General features: G+C 36.1%; 1 protein-coding gene across 3 annotated transcripts in view; it reads right to left on the minus strand.

The window, feature by feature from the left end:
* Positions 1 to 18,520, minus strand: part of SETD2 (SET domain containing 2, histone lysine methyltransferase) — a 142,714-nt gene that overhangs the window by 89,016 nt on the left and 35,178 nt on the right. For all 3 annotated transcript variants that reach the window (XR_003567319.1, XR_003567320.1, XM_027842146.1), the window contains exons 2-5: positions 15,004 to 15,019; positions 8,490 to 12,928; positions 4,736 to 4,867; positions 1,323 to 1,451 (exon numbers count right to left, since the gene is read on the minus strand). Coding sequence is in view for 1 of the 3 variants with exons in the window: in XM_027842146.1 (XP_027697947.1) it covers positions 1,323 to 1,451; positions 4,736 to 4,867; positions 8,490 to 12,928; positions 15,004 to 15,019 (4,716 nt within the window). In the remaining 2 variants the exon portion in view is untranslated. The remainder of the gene's footprint in view (positions 1 to 1,322; positions 1,452 to 4,735; positions 4,868 to 8,489; positions 12,929 to 15,003; positions 15,020 to 18,520) is intronic.

Here is an 18,520-nt window from a genome sequence, read left to right on the forward strand (position 1 = left end):
CCCCCCCCCAAAAAAAAGAAAGAAAAAAAAGAAAAAGAAGAAATTGTGTGTTCACTCTCAAAACATATTTTATTTGAAATGCCAACTGGACATCTGGGGTATGTGTCCAGTAGGCATAGGAAAAATGGATCTTCAGAAAGGTCAAGGCTAGAGATAGGGATTTGGAGGTCACATGCACAGAGATGTTAGTTGAAACCATGGGATGATACTGTCATGGCAGAGAATCTAGAAGAAGAGACAAAAGACTATGGAGAGAATCTTGAGCCAATAAAATTTATAAGCACAGTCTTAAAATCAAAAACTTTGGTTTTGTGGGGTGTTTTTAAATCCCATAGTCTTTAATTGTCCTTGAACAGTAAATTTAAGGTTGGTTTGTTTGTTTTTTAATGGCCATTATATAGTACTCATTCTTTAAGTACTGGTATGCTGTGAGAAGAAAAGATTTAAAGTAAAACATCACACAATATCCAAAGAACATTCTTCAGGAAAAAAACTCAAATGTGTAGTGGTAGAGTGTTGGTAGGGTAAGTTCTTAGGTTCTTATTTTCTATTCAAGGACATATTGCATATGACAGGAAAATTTGCTTCCTCTGCTGCACAATAAGCTGCTACAAATCAAGCTGGAAAGCAAAAGGATGCACAGGAAGGTTTAAAGGCTATTGTGGCACTGCATTCCTTCCTTCCTATTCCTCCTTCCAAATTCTTCCCTCATACCTGTTTTCTTCCACTCTGATACCCATTTAACTCCACATACCTTTATTGATTTCTCTCATCTACCTAGCCCTACAATGTTGATACACAGTATAAATGAGATACAAAACTCTTGGTTCTGGAATTTATTTTTTTAAATGATTTCACAAAGAGGAGGGAAAAATGTGGAGAAGTCAATTCAAAACAAAGTAAACATTATCAGGGGCAGCTAGGTGGTGCAGTAGATAGAGTACCGGACCTGGAGTCAGGAGGACCTGAGTTCAAATCCGGCCTCAGACATTTGACACTTACTAGCTGTGTGACCTTGGGTAAGTCACTTAACCCCACTGCCTAGCCAATAAAAAAAGTAAACAATATCATAACATAGTAAAAACAAGTGTTTGTATATACATTTTGGCAATTTAAAAAAAATGTCTTGTAATTACAAACATGCTAAGAAACTGCCCCCCAAATAGAATCATTTTTACTATTTATTAGATAACTTCACTAGTTGGACAGTTACTAATGCTCAAAGTAGAAAATTTATTTCTCTGTACTTTACATGTCCAAGTTACAAAGCGTACACAATAAAGGGTAAGTCTGGTTTGAAAAAGAAAAGAGAGATGGCTTACGACGGGAGATCTTTGGCAGCTCTCAGACCCCAGCCTTTCTTTTCAGTTAGTATCACTTCCACATCTGCATGCTGTTTTCTCTGGAATCGTCTATTTGAACAATAGTCTCCATTTGGACACCGGGAAGAACTGAAATTAGATGGTAGTAAAAATTAATTGTTAGGAACTAACTCAAAAAGGTCAGTTTGACTCTTAGATACATCATTCACATATAATCCCATGTATACCTATAAGCAGCACCTTACACTTACAGAGCAGTTTATATATTCTTTCACAATAACTTTGTGTAGTATATAATTATCCCCACACAATAAATGAATAAATTAGGCATCAGAGAGGTTAAATTATCTAATTGTGGCCACACTTTTAAATTTCAGAACTAGGGTCAAATGAAGTCTTTTAATTCTATTTACAGTGTTCTCTTTCCACTACAAACAGATAGGAGTTTTGATTGTCGTCATTTTAGTGATTTTTCCATTAAATGTGATAATACTGACTATACACATTCTCTTTAGAATTTTACACAAGACAACACTAGTTTCCTATCTCATAATATGTACATACAGGCTATCTTGCAAAGGCTGAATCAATATGAAGTATGCTTATTACTCTGTACAATTTATTATTTTCTTTAATCCCCCATCAAACCTGCTTCCCATTAGTTTGGGTCACTTGATACATTCAACTGCCAGATCAATATCTGAAGAAAAGTCTAGCTTGATGAACACAGGCCTGCCACTTAAGAATGTTTGTTTGCTCAGAGTGGATACAAACTCTAATGACAACAGCCTTTTCTTCCTCTGGTCAGTACCCCAAAAGGAATGGCCCAATTAAAACAAGTACCAGGTACCAACAAGGATGGACAAAAAAAGTTGAAGATCTAGCTCCTGTTCTCAAGTAATTTACCCTCAATATAGGAAGGAAATTACAGGAAATATTGAATAAGATGAAAATGCCATTTCAAGACCATAGAAGAGATGTTAACAAAACAACTGTTTAAAATAGTACTAAGAATAGAACTCACTTCAGGCTGAGGTGAAGAGGAAAAACTTTCACAGAAGAAGTATTTGAGCTGGATACATAAGGATGAAGAGTAATTTGGGACAAAGTTGGAAAGGCAGAATGGGTATAGAGGGCCTTGACAATCAGGATAAAGAATTTGTTATTCTGATAGCAAAAAGGTTTTTAAGAAGGGAAATGACAAGTCCAAAGGAAAGCTTTAGATAAATTCATCTGGCAGGAAAGACTAACAAAGGAGGGGCCAGCGGCAAGAAGACTTATTCTAATTACTTGCTTTTCTCTTTTCTTTAAGAAGATTTCTCCATTTCTTGTTTGAAAAAAGGAAAACCCAGAATAACACCCACTCCTACCTCTCCAATTCACTTTGGGTTATATAAAGATTAACATGGCAATTAGCATATGGTAATATTATATCTTGAATCTAATCAAAAGGATTCCAGTATCTTAAAAAATAAGAAAGATGGCTTCTTCCCCCCTTTTTTCCTGCAAAGGTAATAGGTTACATAGTACAAAGAAAATTGGTTTTGGAATCTGAAGACTTGCATTCAAGTCTCAAGCTATGATACTTACCAGTTCTACAACCCTGGACAAGTCACCCAATTTCCCTGAGCATTTGTTTCCTTATCTGTAAAATGGGCATAGTAATACCTATTCTAACTACATTAACATGTTGTGTGTATACAACTTTAGAAAATGTTACAGAAATGCACATTACTTTTAGAGAATGTTATATCTGAAACAGTTCTGGACCTGAGTTCAGTTCAGACATTAGTTGTGTGACCCTGAACAAACCACAATCTAAAACTGTTTCCTCATCTATAAAATATATTTATATTATCTACCTGACCACAGATTTTTGTGATCAAAGTGACTTTCAATCTTACAACACCACATAAACATAAGATCAAATGTACATATAGTTATCAGTTGCCCAAACAATCATACTCTTTCATATTAAAAAAAATACTGCCCCCCAAATAAATGGATATATCAGAGACAGGAATCTAGATGAACATTTCATTAATTTCTATTTGATATACAGAAGTCATATTTAATAGTAGATTAAGTATTCACCATGCTTCCAGCATAATTGCTGAAGGCATCAAATATTTGTATTAAAAAATGTGAAGAGCCTAGGTACTAAGGCAAAAAGGAGCTTTAAGCATGCATAATGAAATGGACGTGAAGGATGGTAGAGAAAAAGAGGTGACACCACAGAGAATAGCACTAGAAAACATGGCAATTTCTAAAATCATATCTAAACAGAAGTCTGGAATCCACAGACTAAGAACAGAATAAGAAGCCAGACTCTCTCAATTTTCTTTGCCAGTCTCATCTCAGTTGAGTATACACAATGTGAGAAAGAAATGTGCCTACTGCCCATGTTTTAAGGTGACTCTCACTTCACCACCTTTACATAATCCATAAATCTAGATCCAGACCCTTTACTAGAATTGCCATTTTATTATAAACAAATATGCTATGAATCAATTAGGAAAGGCCAAATCTAAGTGTCTAAAGACAACAGCAACTTTTCTACTGCCACTCCTGAAAATATCATTCTGGTAAGAATAGGGATTGGACTGGTAATTTTACTGGTATTCAGATCTCCTAGATAAGGAAACTATTTCTACCAATGAAGATCAGTACTTTCTCTGCAACTTATATTCTTAAGAAAGTTGCCTATAGCACTGGTTAAATGACTAGCTAGGGTAGCACAGCCAGTAGGAGCCAGAGATGGTACTGCTGTCCATCACTAGGTAAACATTTATTGAGCAGCACTAAATTCTACAGTCACAAAAGAAAACGTAATTGTTAATACATCTTGGCATAGACTATTATCCCAAAGTAGTTTACTGATAAATATCTAAACTACATGTTCTCAAACGTTTTGCCAATTCTGTCAAAAAATGGAAATGTCTAGTTTAACTTTTCCCTTTTCCCTGGGCTGCCACGACCTAGCTGTGTTCCTTGCTCAAGGTCACTTAACTTCAGTAGGCCTCAAATTTTTGTGTCTGTAAATTATTTTAATATAATATTTCTAAGATCCTCTTAGTCATCCTAATAATGTTGTCAAAGAGTTAAACTACTTTAGGATACCTAGAAGAGATAGCAAATGACAAAAGAGATTAAAAACAAACAAACAAACAAACAAACCACTAAGATATTTGCCCTGTCCCAATCAGGATCATCAAGAATTCCAGAAAACCATCCATCACAACAGAACTTTCTTTATGGCCCTACTACAAAGAATGACAATCTCTACAGCCAACTGTACTGATGACAGTGATCTGACAGAGCAGACAAAATATTGAAAGTACAGGCACACAGAATATAATGAAACAACTGGAAAAATAAAAAAAAGCTAGTATTCCAAATAAAATTATATTTACCATTCTATCATGAGGAGACGATTGAGACAATCTTCCCCACATGCTATTTCTCCTTGAGCTCTATCATCTTTAGAAACAGGTGTACACTCACATTGCATTCGCTTGATATCCCGATGGGATTTATTCTTCTTTCTAATAAGTAAAATTTTTAAAAATGGGTTAACTAAGAGCAAATGAAATAACTGATATTTCTAAGTCAAACTTAGCCTTAAATAGATTCATTGTATATTTTTTGCTTTCTAAATGAGATAAAATCTCTAAAAACAATGAAAATTCAAAACAATACGACTTTTAGTCAACCAAGGTCCTGATAAATCATTACTTATGGGTCATGGGTTAACTCAAGACTATTCTCTTGGAACCCAGAGCTTGCTTCCTTCCTCCAGGTCTGTTAGGAGTTCACTCTAGTACCTCAAATCACTGAACCGACTTGGACTGGGCTCAGGAGGAAATCAGCAAAGCTGTTGTACAACAGTGACTCAGCTAATTAGGGACCAGCTCCATCGAGTTTTAGACTCAGTCGTCTTGAAGGACACACAGCGGTTACAGGGGCAGAGGGAAAGAGGCCTCTGTCAGAAAGTAAGGTAGGAAACACAGAACACGCAGTTAAGGGTTTTTATCGATCCCCTTTTAGAGGACTGAGGACTCCTTCAAAACTACTACCCAGCAGTGCCTAACAAAACAGAATAATGATGAAGACAGCAGTTCTGTGACATAGTCGTCATCATACCCCTATGGTGAACTGTGCTAGGTGAAGAAATAAACCAAGGAAAAGCAGGAGTTCATTCAATTACATGTGTATAATTCTTTTAAGAAAGGAAAACAAATGTATATTCAACTAGAAGTGTGACTCCCTGCCTCTGCTTTAACTCCATCAGGATCCTTAAAAATGGGAAATAGAGGATGAGCTAAATGACTTCTATTACTATGATCCTTACAGTACCTTAAATGTGTTTGATGATCACTATATTTTTAGTGCCAAGCAGAAATGAATAAAGCTACCTCCACAAAAAGGGATAGAATGATACTACCCTTCAAATGACAAACAGGAGAAAACAGCCTCATTTTAATCTTAGCTTGTCTCTCTTTTTTTCCTTTGTATATGTAGTGGTTCATATCTTTGTAAAGCATCTAAAGAGTGTGATGAGTATCAAAACTTTCCAAAACAATAATTTCAGAAATTATTGGCATGTGCCAATTAAATACGTTCTTCATTAATCTCAGGTGGGCTCTTTGTGGAGCTATCTCTCAATATGCCAAAAATATCAAGTCATGCACTTGGGTTCAAAAAAATCAACTGTGCAAGTGACAAGATGGGAGCAAATATGGTTAGCAAACCATTTATGTGAAAAAGATTTGGGAGTACAAAATGAGACAGGAGTATGACTTCACAGCAAAACAAACTAATGAGATTTTAGGCTGAGTTCATTGTAGAATACTGTACTCAGACTAAGGGAATATCATATTACTAAAAAATCATGTCCAGGCCGAGATAAACAATGTGGAAGGGACAAACACAATACATCCAGATAATGTCAACCAGTCTAAACTGCCTTAGCCATGATAAGACCTAAGAGTATTGAGAGATGACATGACTGACAAAGTATTTAGAAGGTTATCTTGTAAAAGTGGGATTATACTTCTGTTTGGCCCCAGGGGGAGGTGATCCACTAAATATAAAATACAGAGAAGCTAATTTAGGTTCAACCTAAGGAAAGAATAACTACTCGATCTATTAAAAAGGGGGATGGGTCACCTCTGGAGGATAAGTTCTGTTGTTGAAGGCCTTCAACTGAAGGACAGGTAAATACTTGTCCAGGTTACCACAGATAGGATTTAAGAATTGTTAAGGGGTTGAACTATTATGACCTCTGTGGCTTCTTCTAACACTATGTTAAACAGAAGTCATCTGGGAAGTGTTACCCACTAAAAATTCCAATCAAATTTATTACCATTTGATAACAGTATCTGGATGTTACTTATATTAAATATATTATCTTTGGTAGTAGAAGTAGTAGTAGTAGTAGTAGAAGCTTCTGAATTGTCTCAACTGAGTGACACACAGCTATTTAAAAATAAGGCTAACATGTGGCAGGTAGCTGGTGCAATGGACAGATCACCGGCCCTGGAATCCAGAGGACCTGAGTTCAAATCTGACCTCAAATATTTGACACGTTCTAGCTGTGTGACCTTGGGCAAGTCACTTAACCCCGAATGCCTTGCAAAAAATAAAAATAAGGCTAACACAAAACTTAGGTCAAATATAAAAATGGCATCTAGAGCAACGGAAACAATTTTTCTACTATATTTTGTAATGGTCAGAAATCTGAATTATTATTTCAGGTCCAGTGCCACATTTTAAAAGGAAGTACAAAATGAAATATTATCCAAAGGACAATAAACAATGTGGTGAAGGGTCTGTCTGGAAACCATGAAGAACTGAAGGAACTAGCTATGTTTAGGCTGCAAAAGAGAAGACTTAGGAAGACAAGATTTGAATATCTGGAAGGCTTCCATCATATAAGAAGGGAGCAGATTCATTTCATATTATTCCAAAGGGCAAAATTAGGAGCAATGGACTTAAGTTTTAAAAGGGCAGATTTTGACTAACAAGAACTTGCTAATGAAAAGAACTACCCAAATGAAGAACAGGCTGCCCTAAGAGCTAATGAGCTCCCTTTCACTAGGGGAATTTAAGCAGAAGCTGAATGGCTGTCACAGACGCTGTAGGTCAGATTTTTCACCAAGTGGGAGAGTTCAACTAAATCAATCTCTAAGGTCTCTTATAATTCTTAAGATTCCACAACTGATTTTAGGGCTCTAAAAGTGAGCCACTGGCTTATTAAAGATTCTCAAATTACAATAATATTCTTTAATCTGATAGTTTCAATAGATCCAGGTCTTCCAAAGAAGAATGAAAAGCCCACATTTCAGTTATCTCAAACATTTGCCACTCTATTTATTATTTCTGACTCAAAAAATGGTATTCTTTTGTGAGGCACCAACTAATCATATCATGCAACTATCATTGGACACCATAGAGTTCAACCTTAAAGTCTAAAGGTTATTAATGTATAGGACAACAATTAAAAGATTCTTTTGCATGACATAAAAATTAAGTTATTTTAAAGGAACCTAATGAACCTTTTAAAATTGAGAGACAGCCATATTGGAATATTTAACAGATCTAGAAGTACTTTCATACTCTTGCTAATTTGGATAATTATATATATAACCTATGACTGACTGAATTATTTGGTACTATGGATTTGTGAGACAATAAGACATTGTACATATCTGACTTGTCAAATTCTGTCAAGTGACAGAAAGGATAAAAGAAAATGACAAAAGTTGCTACATTTAAAAAAAAATTTTGAGAATAATTTCCAAGAATTTTAAGTATATACTTCATAGAGAAGTACAACAGAAGAACCTTAGGAAAAAAAGATTAAACTTATAAACTGCTAAGAAAAAAGAAGTTTCCTCTCTAGTAACTTACACATTTAAAAAATGGCACAGGCCTAAACTTGACATGTTCTCACAAAGTAGTATCTACCAATTTTTTAAATTCCAAAACAAAAACATCTTCCTTTACAAATCAAAACAGGGATGAGTAATTTTCATGCCATGCAATGAAAAATCAGGGCCAGACAGACCTCTAGTTTGTCAGTTTAAAAACAAACAAAAAACCTCTCAAATTTTGAGGATGCAAAAATTAGACAAATTGTTATGGAATACCTGCTGCGTTACTTACCTTTCTGTTAAGTATACATTTTCTTCAATAAGGTCAAAATAACAAGGCATTTTCCCCTGCCTGGCACATTCCTTCCAACGCTGTGGGTCCCTGAAGTCATCCATAACACACAGTGGACCAACCAACGCTGAACCTGAGGGCAATGTTTCCAACTGCTCTACCTCCACTCTCACTTTTTTCCTGTCCTGCATATCAGAATCACTTTCTGAATCACTTTCTAATTCCTGCCGTCTTTTCTTTGGAGGCCCTCGATCTTTCACATCACCTTTTTCCAGGTTCTTTGGAGGGACTTTCTTTTCATTTACAATTGAAAGGTCTTTAATTGAATTGCTACTTATTTCATGTGCTTGCACAGATCCTTTCTCTCTATTAAGATGTGCAAGAAATTTACTAGACTGGTTGGAAAAATGAGGTCTACGAGGATCATCCCAATTTTCCTCATCTTCCTCTTCATGGTCATTTGTTAAGGAATCTGGTACATGTCCCTGTACTCTATCATACATAATACCAGGAGGCTTATTGGCCAATCTTGGGTCCCAAAAGCCATTGCCTTGCCAGTAATTATGTGTGCTACGATACTGTTCTGCATTTTGCTGAAAACTGTATCCAGTATATATTCCATAGCTGCTATCCGGCTGCTGATAAGTGGTACTGGGTTTTTCTGGTTGGGAGAAGTCCCAACCCAGATTTCCAAGATCTTCTGCTGAATGGAAACCATCCACTTTAGAGAAGTCCCCTGAGGAAGAAAAATTGTCTGAATCTGCTTTTCCCAGTCTACTGTCTGGCCCATTAGGGAAATTATTCTGTTGCCGAGATTTCGTTAGGATACCTTCAAAACCATCAGAAGAATAAGCTGGTAGCTCTTCTTGCTGCCTCAGGATGGGTTTAGTTATGATCAATGACTCTTTAGATGCAGTTCTTTCTTCTAGATTTTTCAGACCAATTGTATCAGATACAACATCTGCCTGACTTGTACTATCAACCCCATCACTCTGAGGCTGAGCTGCTTCTAGCTCAAGGTCCCCCATCTGTTTTCTGCTTGGCTCCACATAAGGAACTTCTGGGCTTTTATCTGCTCCTTTAGGAAGAGAGAATTTCTCAGTGTGAGAACAATTTTTGCTCATCATTCCCTCAAACCTTTCATCATAAGGTTTGCTTGATTCTGGTCTGTCATCTTCCCAATTGTCAGAATAGTGTCTATTAACTTGGCTGCTTTGAGATGAGCAAGGACTAGTTTCTTCCAGAGGCAAAGTAGAATTCTTTGGCACAACAACAACTGACTGGAGACGGTTCCTTGGAATACTGCTGTCATCAGAATCTGTATCCTCTGTATCACTTTCATCACTTGTGCTCTCTGAAGAATCAGAATAATCTCCATGGATGGGAGAAACAAACTCTGATGCATTGCCACTACTGTCACATTTAGGGGCATGAGCAACACTATCTTCTTCTTCTTCTACAGTTCCACTCACATCACAAGATGAAAACAAAGACTCTGAAACACTAGAAATAAACATGTTTCTACTTCCTTCCTGTTTGCTAAATGGCTCTTCTGTGGATGCAGCTCTCTCTCTTCCACTGGGAAGTGTGACATTTGCTTCCTCTTGTACCTCCTCTGTTTGTAAAGATTCCATAGGCAGTCTACTTTTATGTCTATTCTTCCAGGGTACAATTCTTTTTCCTGTTTCAGGATTTATTTGCTGTTCATCCAATTCTGTAATTTCTATTCCTGTGTGTTTCAGAAATTCTGTGCTTTGGTTTTGTAGGACAGTATCCAAACCAAGAGGCAAGTTCCCTTCAGTGTGTTGTACTACAGGTGAATTGTGTATTTTGATTCCTAACGTAAGGCTACACACAGAAGCAACACTTGAACTTCCTACAGCTGAATTTGAGTCACAAGGGTTAACAGATGATGACTTTACCCTAACGTTTTGCTCAGGTTCTTCAGCTGTAGGCTGTATTGAATGAAGATTCTTATAGCTTTTATTATCACATATTACTGACTGTAACTCTGAATCTTGTTTAATAAAACTGTTTGGGATAACCTTTATAACTGCAGGCTCAATATTTTCAGTTTCAAGCTGATACAAACAAGGGCTATTGTCATCTAAATTATTACAAGAGTTCAAATCTTTGGTTTTACAGTAAGAAACTCTCAAATCAACTGATTCTTTAACTGTTTTAGAATAATCTACAGTTACAACCGGAAAAGACCCAAGTTTATCTTGTTGTGAAGGAACTGAAGGGTCCATTTCTTTAAGTGAGCTGTTTAACTCACTGTGCTGTATTGAAGAATCATCCAAATTCTTTTCTTTAGACCTGTTTATACTTTGAAATCCATTTGATGGTAATATGCATGATTTACTAGTTTTTATCAAAGGAGATACCTCTGATCTATTTATACTATCATCCGAAGACGTAAAAATATCCTCAGTTTTAGAGGCACAGAAAGTTGCTAAATCAGATCCCTCCCCAGGAGACCCATTTATATCTAATTCCATGGGATAGTAAGTTCTTAATTGATCATGTTTCCCCTTAGATAAAGTGTCTAATTCCTTAATACTATCATGGCTATCATTTCCCAGAAATTCAGACTTCAAAATAGGAGATTCACCTAGCTTTTTAAAAGTAGGTGAATCATTTAATCGATTAGTTGAAGATGGAGATATAGTTTTATCTCTTTCAGGAATTTTCACAACCATTCTTAATTCATTAGATTTTGAACAAGTAGTCTGTAAATTTGAAGAATGAGATTGATGTTTAATTTCCTCAGTTGATTCTGTACAACAGAAAGAACTTTTAATTTTATCAGGCTTTTGTGTACTTTTCCATGGGACTGACTTATTCCGGGAAGCAGTACTGTCATGTTTAGAATAAGATGCACCCCTCCGACATCCCATCTCATTAGGGGGAGAGCAACATCTTTTCATTAATTCATTTTCTGAAGTCCTTTTTGATTCTCTTTCTGGTTTTGAGGAATACTTTCCTCTTTTCTCTGCATCCATGTGGAAGGATTCAATTTTGCTGTCCCGATCAGATTTAGAGTAAGTTGATGTCCTTGAGTCTCTGTAAAATGAAGAATGAGAAGATATCCGTCTTGAGTCACTAGACCTGGAATATATCTTCTTATATTCCTCTTCTGAATCAGAGCTCTCTCTCATCCTATTATCCGTATAAGAACGGGAATACCGTGGCCTCTCTCTATAAGGGGAGTTCCTATGGTACCTTCGTTCAGACTCATAATAATGTGAGCGCTCTGACCGGGAATAAGATGAGCTAGTTCTAGATCCTCTGTCAGATCTAGAGCGAGACCTGCTCCGCCTTCTCTCTCTCTCAGATCTAGAACGGGAAGACATATATCGAGAATCTCGATCTAGTTTTGAGTAACTAAAATGCTTGTCATCTCTCTCAGTTTTAGATCTTGAAGATTTTCCTAAATCTTCGCCTTTTAAAGTAGTTAAGCTCTTTTTCGAATCTCTTTCTTTTTCCATATTTGCTGAATTCTTAAAATCATGTGACCGTTGACTTGAGGAAGTCTGTACAGAATCCTCATCTGATTCTGAACCAAGAAACATGCCTTCAGATTGTGAGAATTTCTTCTTAGAACTTGTTTTTTTAGAACACAGAGAACTCTTTGAACTATCTGGAGTTTCTTCTTCCTTCCCAATATGGGAATCTTCTTTTTGTGGAGATACATCCGTTTTCTCAGACACGTTCTGAGATACTGTATCTGATAGTTCAGAAGAACATGTATCTTGCTTAGTGTCCAATTCTAAAGATTCTGGTACTACTATATTTAAAGACTCTTTTGAGGCTCTAATTGCTACATCTATTGGTGGGGATTGTAATGATGTCCCCACTGGTACTGATGGTGGTATTTGTGGCAAGGCTGTTGTTACTGACATTGGTGCTGGTGGAGATGGTGTTCTAACTTGTAGGGCTGGGGGTGGTGGAGGGGGCGACTGTGGTGGTGACTCTGCCACTACTGATCCTGTTACTACTGGTGATGGTATTATGGAAAGAGGTGGTGATGCTGCTACTGGTGTGACAGCAGTTAGTAGAGGCTTAGATGTAACATGAAGCAAATGTTTCTTAAAATGGATTTTGCCCAATTCCACCTTTGGTTTTGGTGGGGAAGATTCTTCTATAATAGTTGAAGTATCTCCAGGATCCATTTTAATTTTGGGAACAAAATCTGCTTGAAGGGGAACAGCCGGGGAGTTTGGAGTGTCATTCTGCTTATCATTTCCAAGTGCAGTTAGAAACCTGTTTTGCAAAGTTTTCTTTGTAAGGCTGAAGCTGAATGAAACCTTCTGTCGCCCTTGCTCCTCCAGGTTCACCTTTGTCTTGGTGCCTTTAGGCAGAAATCGACTAGATGCAACACCTTTGAACATTGGACCTTTGATGAAACCCATTTTCTGCACATTTTCAATCTTTCCCTGTATTGAACAAAAACAAGTAGTCATTACTACAACAGTTCCTTTAAACTGGGCTGCTTGGTGTGAATTTTCAATGGACGGTGAAAATAAACTCAAAAGCCTTCTAATGTCTGAGAAAATGACTTTCTTACTTGTCGTGGGAATTGTGGTCATTATGTGCATAGAATTTTTTACATCATACAATTACAGTAATAAGATTCTGGAAAACCACCACTTAGGAGAACTCTGGAGAGTTGAGTAAAAGAGAACATGAGGAAGTAGGTAGAATTGATGAGGGCTCCCTCTAGTGAGGAAACTTGCGAAAGGTTCAACAAGGAGTGAGAGCTTTAGATATAGGAAAGAGATGAAGGTGGCTTGGTTGCTGGCTCTAGGAGGGAGTTCTAGGGGATGATAGTGCTACAGACAATAGGTCCAGATGTTAGCATAAGTGAAGAAGCTAAGCTTCCATTTCCCTTAGAAAACCTGAAAAGGGTGGCATGCTTTCTCAGAAACAGCAGGGTAGAGGGAGAAGCAGAAACCTGTATACCATTGCACAGTAAACACTAGAAGAACCAAGTAGGAGAATAGATCACATGATCATAGGTTCAGAACTTGAAAGGATTTTAGAGGTTATCTAGTTCAACTCCTTCATTTCACAGATGAGGAAACCGAGGCTCAAAGAGGTTAAGTGACTTGCCCAAGGTTGCACAGGTAGTACATAGCAGAAACAGGATTCAAACCCAAGGGTACAGGTAGGCCAAGTCCCAAGGCATACAGAGAGAAGAAAGGGGTAACAAGCCATGGAGCCATCCCAGATCAAAGTAGCTCCAAGGAACTTGACCAACAGGAGGTTTCCTGCATCTCCCAACCTTCTATTCACTCTAACCTTGAAATTCACCCAAGAATATGAAGCCAAAGTGATGGCATTTCAAAAGCTTTATCACAAATATTCCTCAGGATCTACTTCATAGAAAAAAAGCAAAAAGTTGTGTTAATTCAATTAAAATCCTTTTTTGATTGTGATTAATGCAATTAACATAAAACTATCAAGAACAAAAGCTAATAATATCACAAATCAGAAAAGGGGTACTCTCCTTTTGAGATAAACCACAGCATACGTTTTATTGGCTCTTAAGAAATAACCTAATCCATTACTTTCATTTTATAGTGAGTGAAAAACTGAAGTTCAAGAATGTTCAAAAATGTTTACTGAATGCCATAGCTGGCACTGGCAGCCACAACTACAACCTAGGCTTCCTAAAGGACCCGGTCAAGTGCTCCTCCCATTATATTACAGTGGATCCATTTGTCTACAAATGTAGATATGGCAATCTTAAAGACTGCCCCAAATTATACTGACTAGTAATACAACTCTTGAAAGAAATATGTGGGAAGAAAACATAATAACTTTGGTGTTCCGCATCTTTTGTGCTTTTTAACAATCTCATTCACTTCCTTAAAACCCAATGCTTTTCCTTTTTTCCTGTTAATGCTCAAACCTGCCTGATCACAAATAAATCTATAAAAGACAGAAAACCCTAGATAGCTTCTGACACTGCTTAACAAGCAGGAATTACAAATTGCCTTTATATATCAAAGAAAGAATTTTTTTTAACTCTATGATGTAAACCACCAAAATGAATACTAAGCTTCTGTGAGGTAATAAATAGGGCATGAGAATTAATTCAGGCTATCATACCACAATTCTTAGAAAATTTTAGATAAAATGCACTTTAACTTAAGTATGGGATACTTGACAAATTCAGTTTGACAAATAGCCAGTTTATCACCCAATTCACTTTTAGCAAAACTATTTTTAGGTAATTATTTTTACCAATGCAAAGAATTCTGAAATCAGTTTAAGTTGTGCACTGAAATGTTTTAGTTGAGAAGGACAGAAAAGATCAGAATTCCTGAGACCTAAGTATTACTAAAGATCAAGGTAACACTAGACAAAATTATCTTTAGTTTATGTTCAATCCATAGCAATTCCTTATAGAATTAATTTTTGCAGCCTGTATCCAAATCTAATAGGCACTAGAATATAAAAGCAAGCCAATCCACAACCTTGAAAAAACTGATTCAACTGTACTCACCTCATTTTCTTCTTCTCTATTGTAATCCAGCCAAGAACACATGAAAAAGAAAACAGAAAAAAAAAAACCTCCTGTAAATACTTGAGAATTTTTAGAAACTGAAGGCAATGCTTAAGAGTTGTTTATTCCCTTTTACCCCAAAATAATAAATCTCTTAGGACTATGTAAGTAAGATAATTTTAAAACGCGCAATCTGAATAGAACATACCTCTGTTTCTAATCATGAGGATTTAAAATCTAGTAATTCCAGTATTTTAGAGAAACTTTGATGCCATGACAATGCACAGAGGATTACATTATTATTACAAAGGATTACACATTAATACACCAGACCCTACCATCTTATTTAGCCTATCACTGAATATAAATACCAGCCACCAAAACAAATGAAAAAGTCTCCTTTCAGTCTAAAACAATTGCATTGGTGGGTATCGTGTTTTTAAATAATACACTGCTGTACCAACCACAAATCTTCATTTACATATTTAACATACTTTGGTATTAACAATTTTGTTCATTCAATAACTAATTAAGCACACTGTGTGAGACAAGAAAATTAGTATACAGTTCCTGCCCTCCAAGAACTTACAATGTTTGCTAGTTTATTTGGAAGAAACTAGACATAGATCAACATCTCACACTGTATATAACAATATGTGGTCAAAATGGATAAATGACTTAGACATATGGGTGATATCATAAATAGATTAGAAGAGCATGGAAAAATGTACCTGTCAGATCTATGGATATAGGAAGAGTTTATGACTAAACAACAGATAGGAGATTACAGGAAATGAAACAGTTAATTTTGAATACTGGAAATTAAAAAGGTTTTGCACAAATAAAACTAATGCAACCAAAATTAGAAGGGAAATAGGAAACTGGGAAAAAATTTTCCAACAAATTTCTCTGGTAAAGGTTTTATTTCTCAAATATATATGAACTGAGCCAAATTTATTAAAAAAATAAGAACCATTATGCGATTAATAAATTGCCAAAGGATATGAACAGACAGTTTTCAGAAGACATCAAAGCTATCAATTGTCACATGAAAAAATGCTCTAAATCACTACTGATTAGAGAAATGCAAATTAAAACACCTGAGATACTACCTCACAACTATCAAACTGGCTAACCTGACAGAAAAGGAAAATGACGAATGCTAGAATGTGCAAAAATTGAGACACTAAAGCACTGTTGTTGGAGTTGCAAACTAGTCTAACCCCAAAGGGCTATAAAACTGTGTATATCCTTTGACCCAGCAATATCACTTCTTGTTATTTAGTCAATTAGGCATCTCTGACTCTTCATGACCCCATTTGGGGTTTTCTTGGCAAAGACACTGGAGTGGTTTGCCATTTCCTTCTCCAGATGAGAAAACTGAGGCAAACAGAGTTAAGTTAGTAAATGTCTAAAGTGAGATTTGAACACAGGTCCTCTGGACTCCTCATATGCCAGCACTCTATGTACTGTGCCACCTAGCTGTAATACCACTATAAGGGTCTGTACTGTTAGTTGAGATCAAAGAGATCAAAGGGAGGGGAAAAGGACATATTTGTATAAAAATATTTATAGTAGCTCTTTTTGTAGTAGCAAAGAATTGGAAATCAAGAGGATACCCAACAAATGGAGAATGGCTGAACAAGTTGTGGTATATGATTGTGATGGAATGCCATTGTGCTGTAAGAAATGAACTGGATGCTTTCAGAAAAACCTGGGAAGAATTATACTATCTCATCTAAAATGAAGAGGTGAAGTGAGCAGGACCAGAATAGTTGTAAAAGCAATATTATAAAGATGATCAATGTAAAAGACTTAGCTACTCTTATCAAGACAATGACCCAAGACAATTCCAAAGGACTCATAATGAAAAATATTATCCACCTCCATAAAGAGATGATAAACTCTGAATGCAGATTGAAGCATGCTTTTTTTTCCTGCTTTTAAAATTTTTATTATTTTATTTTGTGTTTTCTTTTGCAACAGGACTAATATGAACATGTTTTGCATGACCACGTAAATATAATCAAAATCAAAGTGCTTGTCTTCTCAAAGTGGAAGGGCAGGAGAGAAGAAGAGAATTTAGAATTCAAAAGTTTAAAAATTGATCATTAAATTTTTTTTAGGGGGGAGCTAGGTGTTGTAGTAGATTCACTCAACCCGACTGCTTCATCAAAAAAGCAAAAAAAAATAAAATAAAATTTTACATGTGAATGGAAAATATTTAAGAAAATAAAAATAATTTTTAAAAAAGCTTACAATGTAGTTATGTAGGTATGCTACTGTAAAAACATTTTATTGCACTAATAATAATAATAGGAGAGAACATATAAAATCATAACAGCAATGGAAAATTAAAGCAAATCCTTTAGGAATTTTTAAGAAGTCAGTTAACAGATATGTCAGTTTCTTTCCTGAAACTCCTTTCCTTAGGTTATCTCATATTTTTCCAGCAATATTTCCTCCTACATCTCTAACTTCTGTCCTTTTTGGATAGTTCCACTATCTCTTGGCTCCTCAATCTGTCTCTTCTCTTTCTTCATACTCTTTCTTTCAGTGATCCTCAATGGCTTCAATTATCACTTTTATGCTATTGACTTAAATCACTATCAGAGTTCCAATATCATAACTAAAGATATACCATAGCTAAAGATCATTTCTGCTTTTTTGAATATTGTACCATCACCTTACATAGGCACGTAAGAGCTTGAGCTGACAAGGACTTTAGAATAGAGTGAGGCTTTGCTGCAGGAGGCACACTTCCTTTTGATACATCTTGGTTGAGTCAGCATCCTCAGCATCCCAACTAATACTTGCAGAGATGAGAGATGAATTCTCTTGGGAATGGGCCAATTCACCCCTCTGTAAATGCACTGTACCCTCAGTTGAAATGGTCTCTGCACTTCTCTCCAACTGAAAATGCCCAAAGAGCAAGAATTTCCAGTTATTCATCTACCTCAGATATCTAGTTCAGGAGTTCTTAGCCACTTTTTTGCTTTTCTCAGAGCCCCTCTCAATGCTAGTATCTTCCTTCTGAGATTATTTGCAATTGATCCTGTGTATATCTTGTTTGTAAATAGTTGTTTGCATATTGTCTCCCACACTAAACTGTGAGATCCTGGAGAAAAAGAACTGTTTTTTTGACCATCTCTGTATCCCTAGCACTCAGCATAGTTCCTGGAACATACTAGGTACTTACTAAATGCTGGTTAACTGGCTTAATCTCTTCATGACCCTTTTCCCTCCACCTCTGAAGACCTATGAAACTTATTACATGAACCACATATTTCGGAACTTAATTCATTCCATATTTGTGGAGCATTGACCAAACTGAAGACCTAATGCAAGAAAAATACAAAGAATGAAATATAGTGTTGCCCTCACAGAGTTTTTAAGTCTAATAAAAAAGGAAATACTAAATCTAATATAATGAAGAAAGTTTAAAAGTAAAATAAGCAGTGCAAACTTTGGGGGAGAAGGAAAAAAAAGGAAGGCTTCACAGAGAATGACAATCTTG

The sequence above is a fragment of the Vombatus ursinus genome, unplaced genomic scaffold (genome assembly GCF_900497805.2).
Source record: "Vombatus ursinus unplaced genomic scaffold, bare-nosed wombat genome assembly UNPS02014867.1, whole genome shotgun sequence".
In the NCBI taxonomy this organism is placed as follows: domain Eukaryota; kingdom Metazoa; phylum Chordata; class Mammalia; order Diprotodontia; family Vombatidae; genus Vombatus; species Vombatus ursinus.